At 41.6% G+C, this 17,449-nt stretch overlaps 6 protein-coding genes across 6 annotated transcripts in view; 3 read left to right on the top strand and 3 right to left on the bottom strand.

The window, feature by feature from the left end:
- The window catches only part of LOC138192166 (potassium voltage-gated channel subfamily A member 1), a 27,349-nt gene extending 20,843 nt beyond the window's left edge, over window positions 1-6,506 (top strand). The window contains exon 2 of the mRNA XM_069139406.1: window positions 5,209-6,506. The gene's annotated coding sequence lies outside the window, so the exon portion shown is untranslated. The remainder of the gene's footprint in view (window positions 1-5,208) is intronic.
- Window positions 6,507-11,372: 4,866 nt separating this feature from the next.
- LOC138192140 (histone H2B 1/2-like) lies at window positions 11,373-11,976 on the top strand. Its single transcript, XM_069139369.1, has one exon. It carries the CDS (start codon window positions 11,379-11,381, stop codon window positions 11,751-11,753), a length of 375 nt encoding a protein of 124 aa, XP_068995470.1. The 5' UTR covers window positions 11,373-11,378; the 3' UTR covers window positions 11,754-11,976.
- Window positions 11,977-12,536: 560 nt separating this feature from the next.
- On the top strand, window positions 12,537-13,403 carry LOC138192176 (histone H4-like). The gene has a single exon (XM_069139419.1). It carries the CDS (start codon window positions 12,594-12,596, stop codon window positions 13,050-13,052), a length of 459 nt encoding a protein of 152 aa, XP_068995520.1. The 5' UTR covers window positions 12,537-12,593; the 3' UTR covers window positions 13,053-13,403.
- A 349-nt stretch (window positions 13,404-13,752) lies between these two features.
- On the bottom strand, window positions 13,753-14,540 carry LOC138192175 (histone H1-like). Its single transcript, XM_069139418.1, has one exon. The coding sequence runs from the start codon at window positions 14,488-14,490 to the stop codon at window positions 13,891-13,893; it is 600 nt and encodes a 199-aa protein (XP_068995519.1). The 5' UTR covers window positions 14,491-14,540; the 3' UTR covers window positions 13,753-13,890.
- Window positions 14,541-15,499: 959 nt separating this feature from the next.
- Window positions 15,500-16,424, bottom strand: LOC138192182 (histone H2B 1/2-like). Its single transcript, XM_069139424.1, has one exon. It carries the CDS (start codon window positions 16,411-16,413, stop codon window positions 16,039-16,041), a length of 375 nt encoding a protein of 124 aa, XP_068995525.1. The 5' UTR covers window positions 16,414-16,424; the 3' UTR covers window positions 15,500-16,038.
- Window positions 16,425-16,829: 405 nt separating this feature from the next.
- Window positions 16,830-17,449, bottom strand: LOC138192181 (histone H3). Its single transcript, XM_069139423.1, has one exon. The coding sequence runs from the start codon at window positions 17,436-17,438 to the stop codon at window positions 17,028-17,030; it is 411 nt and encodes a 136-aa protein (XP_068995524.1). The 5' UTR covers window positions 17,439-17,449; the 3' UTR covers window positions 16,830-17,027.

Here is a 17,449-nt window from a genome sequence, read left to right as displayed (position 1 = left end):
TGTGTGTGTGGTGTGTGTGTGTGTGTGTGTGTGTGTCCCACCACTCTCTCTGCTGAGGTCTGAAACGTGTGGAGATCCTTTTAAAACTGCGGCCTTATTTGTGTAATGGTTGCAAAAACACTTTGGCTCAAGCTAAGTCTGCGGCGCTGCTTCCGCCCGACGCCGCGACCGTCCCGCTGGGATTTGCAGTGTCTGTTATTAAGTACATAATGCCGAGCGCGTTATGTGATCCGCCAGCCATCTTCACAGCCGGAGGTCAGCAGGGGTCTTTGGTGAAAATAACCCAGAGCCGACAGCAACACCTCGTCCACTTTAGGGCTCCGGCAACATGTGTTCTCAAATTTATACTGATGCTTTTTGTATTAAAAGCAGCAGATAGAAGAATTATATTTCTATATTTTCTATATTTATGACCCATTTAACTGATACGTCGCTGTCTTTAAAATAAAAATGCATTAAAAAAAAAAAAATAAGCACCATCTGGTTCTCCATATTCAGTCCTTCCTTTCAGAAATACTTGAAAAAAAAAAGTATTTAATATTTTAGCTCAAAGTTGTTGATTTAGTACAAAACTAAGAGTATGACTGGAAAAGACACTTAATATTGACAAAAAAATACTGTAAAGGGTTGTTGGTATAAAACATAAATGGACCACTGATTTTAGCTGTTATTTCATACCATTTGTATACAAATATATGTATGTTTATTTATTATTATTTATTTTTATTTTTTTTTAGTTGATGAGATAGTCTGTTATTAACATTTGTTCCCAATGTGACTCCGTACATATTTATATTCATTATAAGATAGTAAAAATCTTTTTTTTTTGCAGATGCAATATTTTAATAATATGTAAAAAAAAACCTACATAATGACGATAATCATCAAAAATTAATACTTTTAGTTGAGGTGAGTCTGTTGTTTAACATTTGTCTCCAATGTGACTCCGTACATCGCTGCTGTCACCTCATATTTAATAGAAGCTGTTTTAACTCGTTAGCTCCGCGACACGTCTCGAAGAACCGAAGAACCGAAGAACCGATCGCTGCGTGTGACCTTCAACGATACGAGTCGGGTCAAGGTCGCGACGCTCAATGCAAACTCAACCCTTTCTTCTTATTTTTTTGGGGGGGGGGCGATGGACGGGAAACGGTCACCGTGACAACCAGGGTTACACCGTGACAACCAGGGTTAACTGCAAATTAGTGATGGAAAAAAACCCTAAAATCTCTTCTAGTTTCTGAGCAGCAGAATACAAAAAAGAAAAAAAAAAAAAATCAGCCCTCCAGGTTAGCGTGATGTTTCACAGCCCGGCAGTGAATCATCACATCAACTGATTCCTCTGCACAGATTCACAGTGAGGAACGGCAGACATGCAGATCATCTTCATATCTGCTGCCTCCACTGAACCTGCAACACACACACACACACACACACACACACACACACACACACACACACACACACACAGAGCTGTGTGCATTTAATCTGCTTTGCATCGTCAATCTCAGACACCGTGAGCTCAGAAAGGTCCGGAGGGGAACGAGTCCTCGGCGGAGAGCTGCAGCCCAAATGTCACCGTTTTCATCTGAAGATATAATTATTACATCTGCAGAGGTCAAGCTGGGAAAAAAGAAAAACCCGACTTCCTTTTCAATCCCAAAGCTTTCTAGAAACGTTTCCTGAGAAAGGAGCCGGCGACCGAACGACCGGAAGAAAGAACGCTTTCTTAATCACGGGAGACTTTTACAGGATATTAGAACAAATGAAGTAAACAAACCGCCAGCAGGAAGAGAGAAACCCCCCACAGGAGCTGCAGCTCCACCTAGTGGACGTTCATCACAGTTACATCCAACACCTTCAACAGGACTCGTTCCTCTGAGCGCTCGACTGGAAATAAAAGGCTCAAATTTAATCTTAGAAACTTCTCATTTTCTTTACTTTTGAGGACAAACCCAAAAATTACATAAATTAAATGTTCTTTGGTTTCGATACCTTCTGATCGCAGTCATAAACCTGTTTAAATTAGTTGTTATTTGTAAAAGCTATTTTTATTTGATGATATTGAAACACATAATAAATAGTCGCCTATATTAAGACTAATTCACCTCCATACCAAAAATATTTTGTATAATATTTGTGTTAAACAAAATCATGAAATTCAGAGTCAGTTTTCAAAGGATTAACCTGCAAAATGTATATCAAAACATGCATGTATATTTGGATATTTGAGCTCTTTCGACCACTAAATAAGACTCAAACTGATTTTAAAACTTTAAAGGATTTTGTTGCGACGACAACTTTCGTTTCATCATTTTGAGTTGTGTGTTTGGAAGTTAACGTTTGGTTTCCAGACGGTTTTCTGAGTCCAACCTGCTGAGGACGGATTATCGGCCGAGTGATCGCAGGATAATCAATGATCAAGTCAAGACATGCGACCTCAAGGTCAAAGGTCACCGCCGAGGGATTTGTTCGTGTTCCCGACCAAACGGTGGAGGAGCTCCGTCGCTGCCAAATACAACCGATTCCAGTCATCGGTGAAGTTGACTTTGTGCTGAATTACTTCTGAATATGATTTAGTTTATAAGAGCTGAATTTCAACCGGACGCAACTTCTTATTCTCTCGAAAACTGCCTCTGAATTTCATTATTTGGTTTTGTTTACAAATATCATACGAAATATTTTTGGTACGGAGGTGAATTAGTCTTAATATGGGCGACTATTATATGTTTCAATATCATCAAATAAAAATAGGTTTTACAAATGTTTATTTACAAATAACAACTAGTTTGAACAAATGTAAAACATTTTTTTTACAGATAAATTCAACCCAACTTGAAAATATTGGTTTAATGAAACGTAAAACTGTCTTTTTAAATAACAGCCAGAATCAACAATAGTTTATTCACTTTAAAAGGCGGTTTTGACGCGTCTGAATAAAGCTGTAAGGAACATTAATATTAATCTGGAGCGTCACTTTAACGGAGCCACGAATGACTGAATAGTAGCTTGAATATTTCTGGAGGCTGAAACAATCATATTTCCATAATAACGCTCTAATGGAGCTCCGTGCAGCTTTTTCTATATATTTTAGTCATCGGTCAAACTTTCGAGGAAATGTTTCCTTCATCGTTGGTTTTCTCAGGACGAAGACGTGAGTGAAGAGACAAATACTATATAATATATATAATAATATGAAAGCTCTGCTGTGACTCCAGAGACGTTCTCTGGTGTTTTCCAGAATGACGACGCCTCGTTTATCTGGAAATACAGAAGTTTCTGTGGTTCAGTAGAAACGGATCGACAACACTTCTTATTCCGTCTCTCTTGGATCAAATATATCAACAAATATTTCTGTTTAAGACATCAGATGAAGCTCAGGAGGCTTCTTCCAGCCCAGATTTCCATCCCTCAAATAAAAAACTGAATTTTTATTCCTTAAAAAAAGGAGATTTTCCAAACTCAACTCTGGAGAAAACAGACGGTGACACTAGTCGGTTTTCTCATTTTTTCTTGAACTGAACTAAAAGAAAGTTGAAGCTGCTCATCGACTTGATATAAAAGTGGACGTCATACTGGGTTTGACCCATGAGGCCAATACGGAAGAGCCATAAACTGCAATACCACCAAGAGCCACAAGGGGCTCTAATCCCGTTGAAAAAGCATCACGTTTTCTCCTGAAATACAAAGTCAGTAAATATAAGTCATCATGTTCCCATTAGATGTACAAGTGACGTCACGCTTGGTATATATTTGTTCAGACAATAAAAGTTTCACTTCTTAAGTGATTTCAAATATCAGGAAGCTGCCGTGGAAATATAACATTTGATGTTTGCTGTATATTTGCGGCTGCCTTGTTTTCGTGACGTCGTCTCGAGGCTCTTCGCCGTCGTTTCCTTCGCTGACATCTTAACTGACATTTTTGGAGGTTAGCAGGATGAGATTAAACTTTTCCCTCAAATCTCGGTTTAGTCTTTTATTTAAACCTCCGCCTACATCTTTCTTTTTTTTGAGTGCACATCATTAAATCGGGCGACCGAAAGGAACCGACGCGGCGCTTTCGGTTTTCGGGCACGACGTCCGTCCGTTGGCGTCGACACCTCGCGGCCTCCTCGGAGAGCGTTCATCGAGGGAAAAGTGAAGGAAAAGGAAGTTCTCCATGCTGCTGGATTTGGTTGCTGCATATGCTGCGGTGGATTACACTGATCCAACTTAATGCCTAAGACCATGCAATCATTCATAACTACAGGAGCTGTTGAGGCCACAGCCGTGGATCCCCCCGGCACCATCTGCTGCTGCCGGGGGGATTAACTTCGAGGAAGATGGTGGTAGGTGGGGGTGGAGGCGTAGATATTGACCCTGAACTGCCGACCACCTTCAGAAAACGGGTGTTTTTCAGGATCTGTTTCCAAAAACCTCACTGGTTCATGAGCTGGAAGCAAACCGGTGTTTTTAAATAACTCTGTAAAGTGACAACTACGTCTCACGAACTCCGTTTTTATACGCGCAAATTAAAGAGCACCGTTTGAATTCCTTTTTACAAATATTCAAACTACGCTGTTAAATTAACTCCATATTTCAAGTTCACTCAGCTAAATTCTACTTAATTCAACTAAAAAGTTCACATTATTTTTTCAGACAACTTTAGAACTTAAAAACATGAATTCTTCTGACGTCATGACTGCAGTTAACTCGTATTTTTAAGGCAACAGAAGTTAACTTCTGATATAAAACATTCCAATATCTGCCAATCTCTTCAAATACAACAAATATAAACACCCATTATTTTTGCAGTGATGTGGTTATCAAAAACCTTTTACACTTGTGATAACGAAATATAAAACAGGCCGAATAGTTCAGATCAGAGAACTGAAACAAAGAACTTCATGGAAATTTTATCATTTTAAATAACTACTAAAAAGGAACAATTTCTAAGAAACCAAAAGCATCTTTTCTCCAAATAAAGGCCAATATTTGCCAGCAGATATCTTAAGGTTTATTTTACTCTCTGATTAGGTGAAAGTTTAAAATGTCAGTTTCTGTTGCAGTTTTTCATTGCCGACTTATTTTACTTTAATTCCCCCCAACTGTTTTGGTTTTCATTGTTTTGGAGCTGCTCATCTACGATTTGTGACTTTAATCAGCGTCTTTACACCCTGACGTCTGAAATAATAAAGCCTAACACGTCGTGGTTGTTTGTGTCCACAGAGAGTCGACGCGCTGCCCTCCGACCACCAGGAGTCCATCCGGCCGCAGGAACTCCCTCCAGCAGGACGCGCAACCAAAAACTGCTGCCGCGCTTGGAAAAAAAAAATCAACATCTACGACCCTTTTTTTTGGAAATCTGTGCCTTCAAACCAAAATTCACCAGTGATACTTCTAAAGCTTTTGTTTCTCTTCTTGTTTTTTTGTTATTTTTTTTCAAACGGGATATACGTCTGCCTGATGAAGGAGGGCCCGGGATCGCGCTGCTGTCTCTCTGGAGAAAAAAGTTAAAAAAAATAAATAAATAACCAGGAAATGCAACTTTTATTCATTTTAACGTCCTAACGTGTTCTTTTTTTTTTTTTTTTCTACAAATCGTGTCAGTGATTTACTTCAGATAGAAGAAATCCCTCGCTGTGCAATATCAGCCGATATTTATGTGAAGTTGTCGTGTGGACTTCGGACGAACTTTTTTTGGTTTATTTTTGTAACGATGTTTCCCTGATTTCTATTTTTCTAAAACGGCGTAAGACAGATGAGGGAACAAGAAGAAGAAGAAAAAAGAAACAGAATCATCTGAAAACATTTTAAGGGACAGAGGACGTTCGGTTGTTGGTGAAGACGAAGTTTAGTTTTCCTCAAAACCCCCTTCCTGCTCTGACCAGGGCCGAAGCCATAGCCTATCTCAGATAACGATGCACCGGGCGTTTTCAACACAGCAAAGATGCATTCAGGGACTCACGGTCCGGGGGCCGCCGCCACGGGCCCCTCGTCAGCTCGTCTTAGCTGTTGGACTCTTTGAGCGATGTTTTCTGTAAGTTCAGGGGCTTGAATCCGAAGTATTTAGTATTCTCTACCTTTGTGTGGCCTGTTCTTCTTGCTGTTATTTTGTACTTCCTCCTACATATCAATCAAGCAACTATAAGTGGCATGATGTGTGTACGTGAGAAAAAACGAATGAGTGTGTGTTCGCCAGAATGGAACGAAAAATACTGTAAATTCTCAAATAAATGATGGAAAAGAAAAATACATTCAAAAAAAACTAACACTCGTGGTTAAAAACTGCTGTTGAGGGATTTTTTTTTTAAAATTTTGTTTCCAAAACACCAAACTACTTCAAACTAAAGTCAAGATATTTTTTCTGCCCTTTTTTGGTTTGTTATTTTTTCGTCAATCCAACAAATAGTTTTCAGATTTTAGTTTAAATCTCAAAGCGTCCTAACGCGCTGCAGGAAGGAAGTAAAACGTTAACGGGGATTTTTTTTTTTATCCGCTCCCATTTGCCCTGTTAAAGTTACAAAATCAACACTTCATGTATCTGTTTCAAAAAATCAACACTTCATGTATCTGTTTCAAATTAAAAGCTCTTAATAAATTGTTTCCGCAGACGGAAACCAGGCTTTTATTCTGAAACATTAGCAGGAACCTGTTGGGACTGAAATCGGACAATAAGAGAACGACCATTAAAAATAACAGGATTATATTATTGATTTTGCTAAAGGTTGCACAAGGTTTCTTTTGAAGGCCGATATTTGAGAATTTACAGAACTTCCTGTTTTATTGTTTCTATCCTGTTTTCTGCAGTTGTGAATTGTGTCACGTGAATCCTTGAAGCTGCTAACCCTGTACTGTGTAGATCGGAGATGTCCAGCCTTATCCCTGAAGTCCTACAAGCATCCTCCATTAGTGCTCCAGATACCTCACACACACACACACACACACACACACACACACACACACACACACACACACACACACACACACACACACACACACACACACACACACACACACACACAACACACACACACACACACACACACACACAACACACACAACACACACACACACACAAACACACACACACACACACACACACACACACACACACACACACACACACAAAACACACCACACACAACACAACACACACACACACACACACACACACACACACACACACACACAAACACACACACACACACACACACACACACACACACACACACACACACACACAGACACACACACACGTTTTTAATCGGTTCATTGTGCATCAGTTAAAGACATGAGTGGTACGCTTGCTTCAGTTTGTGCTTTTCAGGGAATTTCTTTCCAACTAAAACTCAGTTCAGTATTTCATCTATTTTACGAGGTGTATTTTTTATTCCTTTGACCAAACGAAGACGGTAAACTTCCACAACGGCCAAAAGTATGTGGACACAAACATAACGGCCATATGTGACGGTAACTTATCAAATCTGGGCATTAATCTGCTGCCGTACGAACACTAAGCATTTCAGGGATTTTCCTTCCAGCTCCAGTTTCTTCTTCTATTGTACGTTAACGTGACTATTGTTGCTTTTTAAAAGAAGTTTATTTTTGTAAAGATCGTGATGATTAAATCTTTAATTTGCTGACTTTTTTCAACCCGTTTCCCCCAAAATATATCGTTATCGTAGGAGTTAGCTCGCGATCATATTACGACTGAACACTCGTCAAGTGGAACTTAAACAACCGAAGGAAGTTCAGAGTTTTTAAATCAACGGCAGTCAAGTTAAAGATTCAGAAACAAACGAGGTTCCTCAGAAAATATCATCAAATGTATCTGAAACACAAACAAACGATCGACGTGAACATGAAACGGAGCGACGCCTGAAACAAACTCACGTTCAAACAACCACGAACCAAAAGTAGCGTAACTCCAGCGTGTTGACGGACTTTTGTTCTCATCTAATATCAAAAATATCACAACAACGCAAACCTGAAATGAAAAGATATTCTATGAAAACAGTCCCAGCAGCATCTCAAATAAGAAGAACGTAACTTTGTCTGGTTTAAGCTGCTGAACGCCAGATCGATGAGGGTTTTTTTTGTGCTTTCAAAAGTCTTTAAATTTTGTTTCCTTTTGAGAACTTTTATCACAATGAAAAATAAAAATCCTTAGAGGCACAAACTGACTCGTCGTTCACAGATTTCTTTCAGCATTTTTTTTTCAACATTTTCTTGAAAAGCGACTGTTTTGTAGGCGAAGCTGCAAAGTGTAACTTTATATTTTTACTGCATGATTTTGGATTGACTCCAGCCCGACGTCCGTGTCCACCCGGGGATGTTGTGTCCTGCCAACAGTAGTGGAATTAGTTCCCCTTCTGTGTGGAGTCGGTCGACTTCGCTGCCTGAGTGTGACGCTCCATCGAGAACCTTTTACTGGAACCCATCCCCAAAACAACGCTGCCAAAACTGGTCTGACGAAGCCAAAATCTTCTGATGTTTTTCTGTGTATAAGTGGTTTAAGTGTTTCACATGTTAAACCTCATCCCGTTAATGTTAACGTTGTGTTTTTAACGAAAAAGAGTCCTGTTTGTTAAAACTGTTAATAATATATGCAGAAGAGTTATGAAATAAAACAGAAACTAACTCACGTGGTTGTCGGCTGCTCATTGAAGGAGGCTGCAGTTCACCTTGTTCACCACCGGATGGAGACATTGATCAACTCTTTTGCATTTCAAACAGACTCCAGACAAAAAGGTCTTTTACATGATATCTGTATCATCAACGTGTTGCCAGATTTTTGTGGTTACTTGTTTGATTTTTTTTATTTATTTATCCACCTCCTATTTACCAAATTAAAAAAAAAACTAGAAGCTATTTTATTAATTGGACTTTTACAGTGAAAATACTGCACATTCTGATTTAACCAATATGTTCCTCCTTTTCGTGCGAACACACTCCATCGTTGCTGCTTTGGTGCCGACATCTTAAAATACTTTACATTGTTTGAATATTTGTGATTTTATATGATATTTAATCAGGGCTGGATGTTCCCTCTTGTTTGTGTTTGAGCTGATGAATCTTAACGTGGTTTTAAATCAGGAAAAGGTTTCCTGATCTAAGATATAATGTTGATGTCATTAAAATATTTGCATTACTTATTAAATTTTTACCATGAATCTGTAACCTGTTACATTTAAAAACAAACTGCATCTGGATGAAACAATTTGAAATACACAGAGATGATATTTCTTCTTTAGGTGCATTATGATGCTCGTTAGTCAGTAAACTGTTAATTAACCCAAATAAAGGACGTTATATTATCTACATCAGTCTCCACCCGCCCCTCCACCTGTGTGACAGCCGGCTGTTACCTTCGAGGTCCGCGGCTCATCCGGTGCAGGACGGGCTCCGGTTACCGGCTCCCTCCCTGCGGGCCCGGAGCTGCTCTCTGGCGCCCTCTGGCGGGAAGACAGCGAACAACATTCAGATAAATCCTCCAGTGAAACTTTGGTTTGGTTGATTTAATTTAATAAACTGTCCACATCGAGGCTTCTTCAGTCAGCTGCAAACCGAGCAGGTGATAAAGAGCGACATCACAGGTGATAAAGAGCGACATCACAGGTGTTAAAGAGCGACATCACAGGTGATAAAGAGCGACATCACAGGTGATAAAGAGCGACATCACAGGTGATAAAGAGTGACATCACAGGTGATAAAGAGTGACATCACAGGTGATAAAGAGCGACATCACAGGTGATAAAGAGCGACATCACAGGTGATAAAGAGCGACATCACAGGTGATAAAGAGCGACATCACAGGTGATAAAGAGTGACATCACAGGTGATAAAGAGTGACATCACAGGTGATAAAGAGCGACATCACAGGTGTTAAAGAGTGACATCACAGGTGTTCTTAAAGCGACATCGCAGGTGATAAAGAGCGACATCACAGGTGATAAAGAGCGACATCACAGGTGTTAAAGAGCGACATCACAGATGTTCTTAAAGTGACATCACAGGTGATAAAAAGTGACATCACGGGTGTTCTTAAAGTGACATCACAGGTGTTAAAGAGTGACATCACAGGTGATAAAGAGCGACATCACAGGTGTTCTTAAAGCGACATCACAGGTGATAAAGAGTGACATCACAGGTGATAAAGAGCGACATCACAAGTGATAAAGAGTGACATCACAGGTGATAAAGAGCGACATCACAGGTGATAAAGAGCGACATCACAGGTGTTCTTAAAGCGACATCACAGGTGATAAAAAGTGACATCACAGGTGATAAAGAGCGACATCACAGGTGATAAAGAGCGACATCACAGGTGTTCTTAAAGCGACATCACAGGTGATAAAGAGCGACATCACAGGTGATAAAGAGCGACATCACAGGTGTTAAAGAGCGACATCACAGGTGATAAAGAGTGACATCACAGGTGATAAAGAGTGACATCACAGGTGTTCTTAAAGCGACATCACAGGTGATAAAGAGTGACATCACAGGTGTTAAAGAGCGACATCACAGGTGATAAAGAGTGACATCACAGGTGTTCTTAAAGCGACAGGCACCTTCTGTCAACAGGAAGTCACAGAAACACTGAGTACGTTTTATCAGACCCGGATACGAGTTTGTACAGCAGATTCGTTTAGTTATTAGTTATTATGAATGTTTTTTTTAAACAAAGAAAAAATAAATAAAAATAATTCACAGCAATAAGATAAGGTCGTACCACAGTTTTAGCTTTTAGAGAGCTCATTTATCTGACAGATTAGGGAAGATTAACCCTAAAAGATTAATTAAAATCAGCAAAATGATAAAAAGTAAGAAGGTTATATAAAACAACATTAACAGATAAGGAAGGTAGTTTGAGTAGATAAAAAAAAAAGTAGTAAAATACATTTATATAAAACAACTTACCGGTACGTGTTTAAAGAAGCTTCGGAAATGGAATTTGATCAGAAACGTTCCAGTGAATGTGTAAAAATAAATGTTTTATTCAAACATTAAAAAAAACATTCTGAGATAGTTCAACGTCCTCTATGTGCCCCAACGTTCAGATTGATTTAAAATCACTGTTTTCAAAAGAGTTACTGAAGCGGAAATGTACGTTTCTGGTAGAATGTCGCTCATGAACTGAATTATTAAACAGTTCCTGCATTTTCTGCCTCCATGTTTTCTTCTTAGTTAGCGGAATAGTTTAAAGCTGCGTTTCCCGCCATTTCGGAGTCTGAAACAACAAAGGGGGGCATTCCGCTTTCCGGCTGGCCCCGCCCCCGTGTTTCAAAATCAGCCAATTACAGAGTGGAGACAGCGCAGCTATATTTGCATCACGAGCCCTATAGATTCACCGGATACTCGGCTCCATTGAACATTCACAACCTGTTTTGACAAACATGCCTGATCCAGCAAAGCCAGCGCCCAAGAAGGGCTCCAAAAAGGCCGTGGCGAAGACCACCGGCAAGGGCGGGAAGAAGAGGCGAAAGACCAGGAGGGAGAGTTACGCCATCTACGTGTACAAGGTGCTGAAGCAGGTGCACCCGGACACCGGCATCTCCTCCAAGGCCATGAGCATCATGAACTCCTTCGTCAGCGACATCTTCGAGCGCATCGCCGGCGAGGCCTCCCGCCTGACTCAGTACAACAAGCGCTCCACCATCACCTCCCGGGAGATCCAGACCGCCGTCCGGCTGCTGCTGCCCGGGGAGCTGGCCAAGCACGCCGTGTCCGAGGGCACCAAGGCCGTCACCAAGTACACCAGCTCCAAGTAAAACACCTGCTGACCAACAACCTCTCAACGGCTCTTTTAAGAGCCACCCACTCGATCTGGAGACCTCGTCCTGTATTCATGTGGAGCACCAACCATGTTGGATCATATTATATTCTATCTATATGGTGGTTTTACTTTAGAGACTTAAACAGACATAAATATGTATTTATATGGTGGATGATAATGATCAGTAAGTCCTAGTTTATTTGTTTACTGTAGCTGATGTTGCATAAATAAAACTGGTTATTAATAATATAAAATAATTATGAACTATTTCCACTGTAGAGGCTCCTCATGTTTCACAAATCACAACTGAAAGGTTTTTGGTTTAAGATGTTCTGCACTGAATAAGATGAAGATCGTTTCTCTCTAAATTACATTATATATTATAATGATTATAAATTATATTATAATCATTATAAATTATATTATATATTATAATCATAAATTGAGAAAGGCAAAAAATAGGTTTGAGATTAATAGAAATGACCAATAGTCAGACCTGATGTTTTTTATACAATATACATTTTATACATATATTCCATAACATTAATGTGTGTAACAGTATTTTAAAAGGACAATATTAAAATAATAAATGCACAATGAAAAGAGACCAGGTGACATCTTTGACATAGATGAAGAAATCTGGAATTAATATTCCCGAACTCTTGAATTTCATATTATTTATTCAGTTATTGTACATTTGTATTTATAACAGCATGTTCTGCTGAGAGATGCTTTTATTTTGTTAAAACTAATAAAGTAGTTCTGGGATTGTTTAGTTATTTATTGATTGAATACTTGATTAATTTGAGTTTTTAAGTTAGTGAAAGTGTTTAAAATGAATCCTTCTCTTGCCGTTAAACGGTTAAACGGTTCCCGCCCAGCAGCTGCTCGCTGTCCTCTTTCACGTCCTCAGAGCGCCTTTAAAATCAGACGCGCTCCAGTTTCCAGTCATCAGTGTCTGAAAAACCATCTGAGAGCAACAATGAGCGGAAGAGGAAAAGGAGGCAAAGGACTCGGGAAAGGAGGCGCCAAGCGGCACCGGAAGGTCCTCCGGGACAACATCCAGGGCATCACCAAGCCCGCCATCCGCCGTCTGGCCCGCCGCGGCGGCGTGAAGCGCATCTCCGGTCTGATCTACGAGGAGACCCGCGGGGTGCTGAAGGTGTTCCTGGAGAACGTGATCCGGGACGCCGTCACCTACACCGAGCACGCCAAGAGGAAGACGGTGACCGCCATGGACGTGGTTTACGCTCTGAAGAGGCAGGGCCGCACCCTGTACGGGTTCGGAGGCTAAACCGGAAACACAACAACAACAACAACAACAACAACGGCTCTTTTAAGAGCCACCCACACAGTCTGGAGAGAAGTCCTGTTCGTTTCATATTTATAGTTATAATTGACTTTGTTGGTTTACATTAAAGTTTAAACATTTTTTTTAGCTGCACAAGTTTTGGAAATACATTTAAATTAAAAGGCTCATTCTGATCCACACTATTTAAATAATAGTAAAATGTATTGAAGTGAAAATAATTAAATGCTCTGGAAAATCTCAAAGGTTAAAGGTCAGTCCAGGTCGATGTCTTGTCTCCATGGAAACCAATTCTCAGACTTGTTTGATTTCGATAAATGTCACGTTGATCTCTGACAGCTGCTTTCTGATTATTTGTATCATAATATTATTGCTGTTGTAATTAAATATTAAATGCAGCATAACGAGCATTAACTGATATTAAATGTGATAAAAATCAGAGACTTACTGCAGATATTCTTCTGATAGTATTCAGCGGTTGAAGAAGTATTCAGGTCCTTTACTGAAGTAAAACTATTATAAAGTGAAAATTCTTCCTCCGTATAAAAATGAAGTAAATACTTTGAACTGTTCATGTTGTTTCTGGGTGAATATTCCTGCTGCATTAATGTGTATTTTTACTCCTTCGGTTGTATTCTGTCAGCTACACGACCTCATAATTAATATTAATATCATCAAAAACAAGTTCTGTAGAAAAGTAAATTTATGTCGGAACATACAAGAACATAATTTACACTTTACATGGAAGTGGAGAAATGAGCTCTTCCTGAATGTGGTGGCTCTTAAAAGAGCCTTTTTGTAGAGTTGTAGTTTTAGTCTCAGCTCACTTCTTCTTGGCTGCCGCCTTCTTGGCTTTGGGCTTCACCGTCTTCTTCACGGGGGTTTTCTTGGCCATCGGTGCCTTCTTCGCGGGCTTTTTGGGGCTCTTTGCCGGCTTTTTGGGGCTCTTTGCCGGCTTCTTGGGGCTCTTGGCGGCCTTCTTTGCCGCCGCTGCGGGCTTCTTCGCCTTCTTGGGGGACTTCTTGGGGGTCGCGGACTTCTTGGCCGCTGCTTTGGGCTTCTTGGCTGCCAGTTTCTTGGCTTTAGGAGCAGCCTTCTTGGCGGGCTTCGCGGCCTTTGTTTCAGCTTTGTTCAGCTTGAAGGAGCCGGACGCCCCGGTGCCTTTGACCTGGATCAGAGTCTCTTTCGTCACCATGTTCCTGATGGTGGTCCGGACCCGCGCCTTGTTACCCTCCACGTCGTAGCCTCCGGCGGCCAGAGCCTTCTTCAGGGCGGCGGTGGACATGCCGCCGCGCTCCTGACAAGCGGCCACAGCTTTGGCGATAAGCTCGCTGACGGTGGGGCCGGCCTTCTTCGGCTTCACGGCCCTCTTCTTGACGGCTTTCGCCGGCGTGGCGGCGGGAGCTGGAGCGACTTCTACCATCTTTTCTTCGCTTTAGTTTTTCCTCGCGACGACGAACTGCAGAACTGACAGCTCGGAGCAGGAGGCGGGACTTAAACACTGCATGAGAACCGTGGAGACTCAGCCCGGTCCGTCGCTGCTGCGCGCGAGGCTTCTCAGGCGGCAGCTTTGTGTTTTCTGTCCGGCGGTTAAACGGTGAAAACTCGGTGTTGGAGCGCCGCTGCGGGCCGACGGTGACGGGGCAGAGAAGCGGACACGTGTCTCTTGGTGTCCGGGTCACGGAGAGTTCCGCCGGGCTCCGCTGTTTGTCCGTGGAGCCTCCAAATGTGACCGATTCAGCGAGGTGCTCGGCGCCGCTCGGCGGGTTTTCTCCCTCTTTTCTTCTCTAAAATCACCTCCGAGGCGTCGAAACTCGCTGAAAATCAGCTCCCGCGCCGGCACACATGTTCGTTCACACACTCGGAGCAGAAACAGCCTCCGGTTCTCCATCATTTAGTCGTAAAGTGGAGGTTTTGTGGTGGCAGGTAACACAGTGCTGCTGCTGGCGGGCAGAGCTGCTTGTCTGTGAACGGTTCAATCTGATGAAGACTTTAATGTCAATAAAGTTCATAATTTACTGTCTGCAGTCACTGCTGCTTGTTTTATCACATTAAAATCATAATTTCATAAATAATGTAGAAACAGTGAAAGAGGAGAGAACCGGCAGAACAGGAAGTAAACAAAGTCACATGATTCATGTCTCTGGTGAAGTTCACATTTCATCTATTTTTTTCTATTTTAACTCACTTTGCTGTGTAATAGAAGATAAATGATAATAACAGCGAACAATGGTTTAAAATATAATATTGTATCAGTGGATGTGAAGATTTCTGAGTGATCAATTTCTCTCATCTTTAAATCAAAAATGTTCAATTTCAGATAATCTGGAAAATAAATGTGGTCTTTAACTTTGTTGACCTTCTTAAACTAACATGTTTAATTGTACAAAACTGTCATCAGGATGAATGTTGATCCTTCCTGCTCATCTCAAACCTTTTATCAGTTCATCTTTTTATTTTTATTGAGATTTAAACTCCAAATGATCCAAACACTGATAATCAATCCTTTTACAGTTGTTTGTTATCTTCTTCTTAGTCATTTATATTTAATGTTTGTGAAGTTGAAGTTAATGAGAACACATTTTCTGTAATGAAAGATGATCTTCATCTTATTCTTGTTGAATTAAAAACCTTCCAGTCAAACATGAGGAGCCCCACAGTGAAACTAGTTCATAATTATTTAATAATAATCACTTTTATTTAGGCAAAATAATAAAAGTCTACTTCTTTTAACATCAACATGAATATAAACCTCCAACATCAACAATAAACTAGGACTTACTGATCATTATCATCCACCATATAAATACATATTTATGTCTGTTTAAGTCTCTAAAGTAAAACCACCATATAGATAGAATATAATATGATCCAACATGGTTGGTGCTCCACATGAATACAGGACGAGGTCTCCAGATCGAGTGGGTGGCTCTTAAAAGAGCCGTTGAGAGGTTGTTGGTCAGCAGGTGTTTTACTTGGAGCTGGTGTACTTGGTGACGGCCTTGGTGCCCTCGGACACGGCGTGCTTGGCCAGCTCCCCGGGCAGCAGCAGCCGGACGGCGGTCTGGATCTCCCGGGAGGTGATGGTGGAGCGCTTGTTGTACTGAGTCAGGCGGGAGGCCTCGCCGGCGATGCGCTCGAAGATGTCGCTGACGAAGGAGTTCATGATGCTCATGGCCTTGGAGGAGATGCCGGTGTCCGGGTGCACCTGCTTCAGCACCTTGTACACGTAGATGGCGTAACTCTCCCTCCTGGTCTTTCGCCTCTTCTTCCCGCCCTTGCCGGTGGTCTTCGCCACGGCCTTTTTGGAGCCCTTCTTGGGCGCAGTCTTGGCGGGTTCAGGCATCCTGATTTCTCGGTTCTACAACAGATTGGAGGGGGGGGAGAGCCGCTATATTTATACGCCCCGTATGTAAATTAGGAGCGCAGCCTCTCGTCTGTGATTGGTCAAACTGGTTGGTTGTGGTGGTAGAGGGCCCTGTTTTCTGTTTTTAAAAAAAAAACAACCTTTATGGACTCATTACTGCCACCTACAGGTCTGTAGACAAATTGAGCAATTTCTATCATCCGTCACTCTGCTTTTCATGTATTTCCTATTGAATACACTAATGTAATATTACACAACTGATATATTATATATATTTAATACATTAAAAAAAATAATCATGAAAAATAACGGTTCAGGACTTCTTTCAGGCTGCTTTTATTGTGAAAAGCAGCTTATGTGATGTGTAAGGTGACTGGAGAAAGGTTTCAGTTGGAGGGGGGGGGGCAACTTAATAATGATTAGTCAGCATATTGATCATTGCACCTGTAAACAAGAATGTTTGTTTAATAACCAATATTATATTTTAATTAACTGTATTGAAGCAATATTTTTCAGGATCAGAGGTCTTAAGAGGTTCAGTTGGTGGCTCTTAAAAGAGCCGTTGTGTTGGTGCTCGCTGGTCCCGGGACAGTTTAAGCCCTCTCTCCACGGATGCGGCGGGCCAGCTGGATGTCTTTGGGCATGATGGTGACCCTCTTGGCGTGGATGGCGCACAGGTTGGTGTCCTCGAACAGGCCGACCAGGTAGGCCTCGCTGGCCTCCTGCAGCGCCATGACGGCGGAGCTCTGGAAGCGCAGGTCGGTCTTGAAGTCCTGAGCGATCTCCCTGACGAGGCGCTGGAAGGGCAGCTTCCGGATCAGCAGCTCGGTGGACTTCTGGTACCGGCGGATCTCCCTCAGAGCCACGGTACCGGGCCTGTAACGGTGAGGCTTCTTCACTCCTCCGGTGGCCGGGGCGCTCTTACGGGCGGCCTTGGTGGCCAGCTGCTTCCTGGGAGCTTTGCCTCCGGTGGACTTCCTGGCGGTCTGCTTGGTCCGGGCCATCGTTGGTTAGA

Source organism: Embiotoca jacksoni, unplaced genomic scaffold (genome assembly GCF_022577435.1).
Source record: "Embiotoca jacksoni isolate LCO1_2020_lvr unplaced genomic scaffold, fEmbJac1.0.p SCAF_82, whole genome shotgun sequence".
NCBI lineage: Eukaryota > Metazoa > Chordata > Actinopteri > Embiotocidae > Embiotoca > Embiotoca jacksoni.
This window is presented reverse-complemented; position numbering and strand designations above follow the sequence as displayed.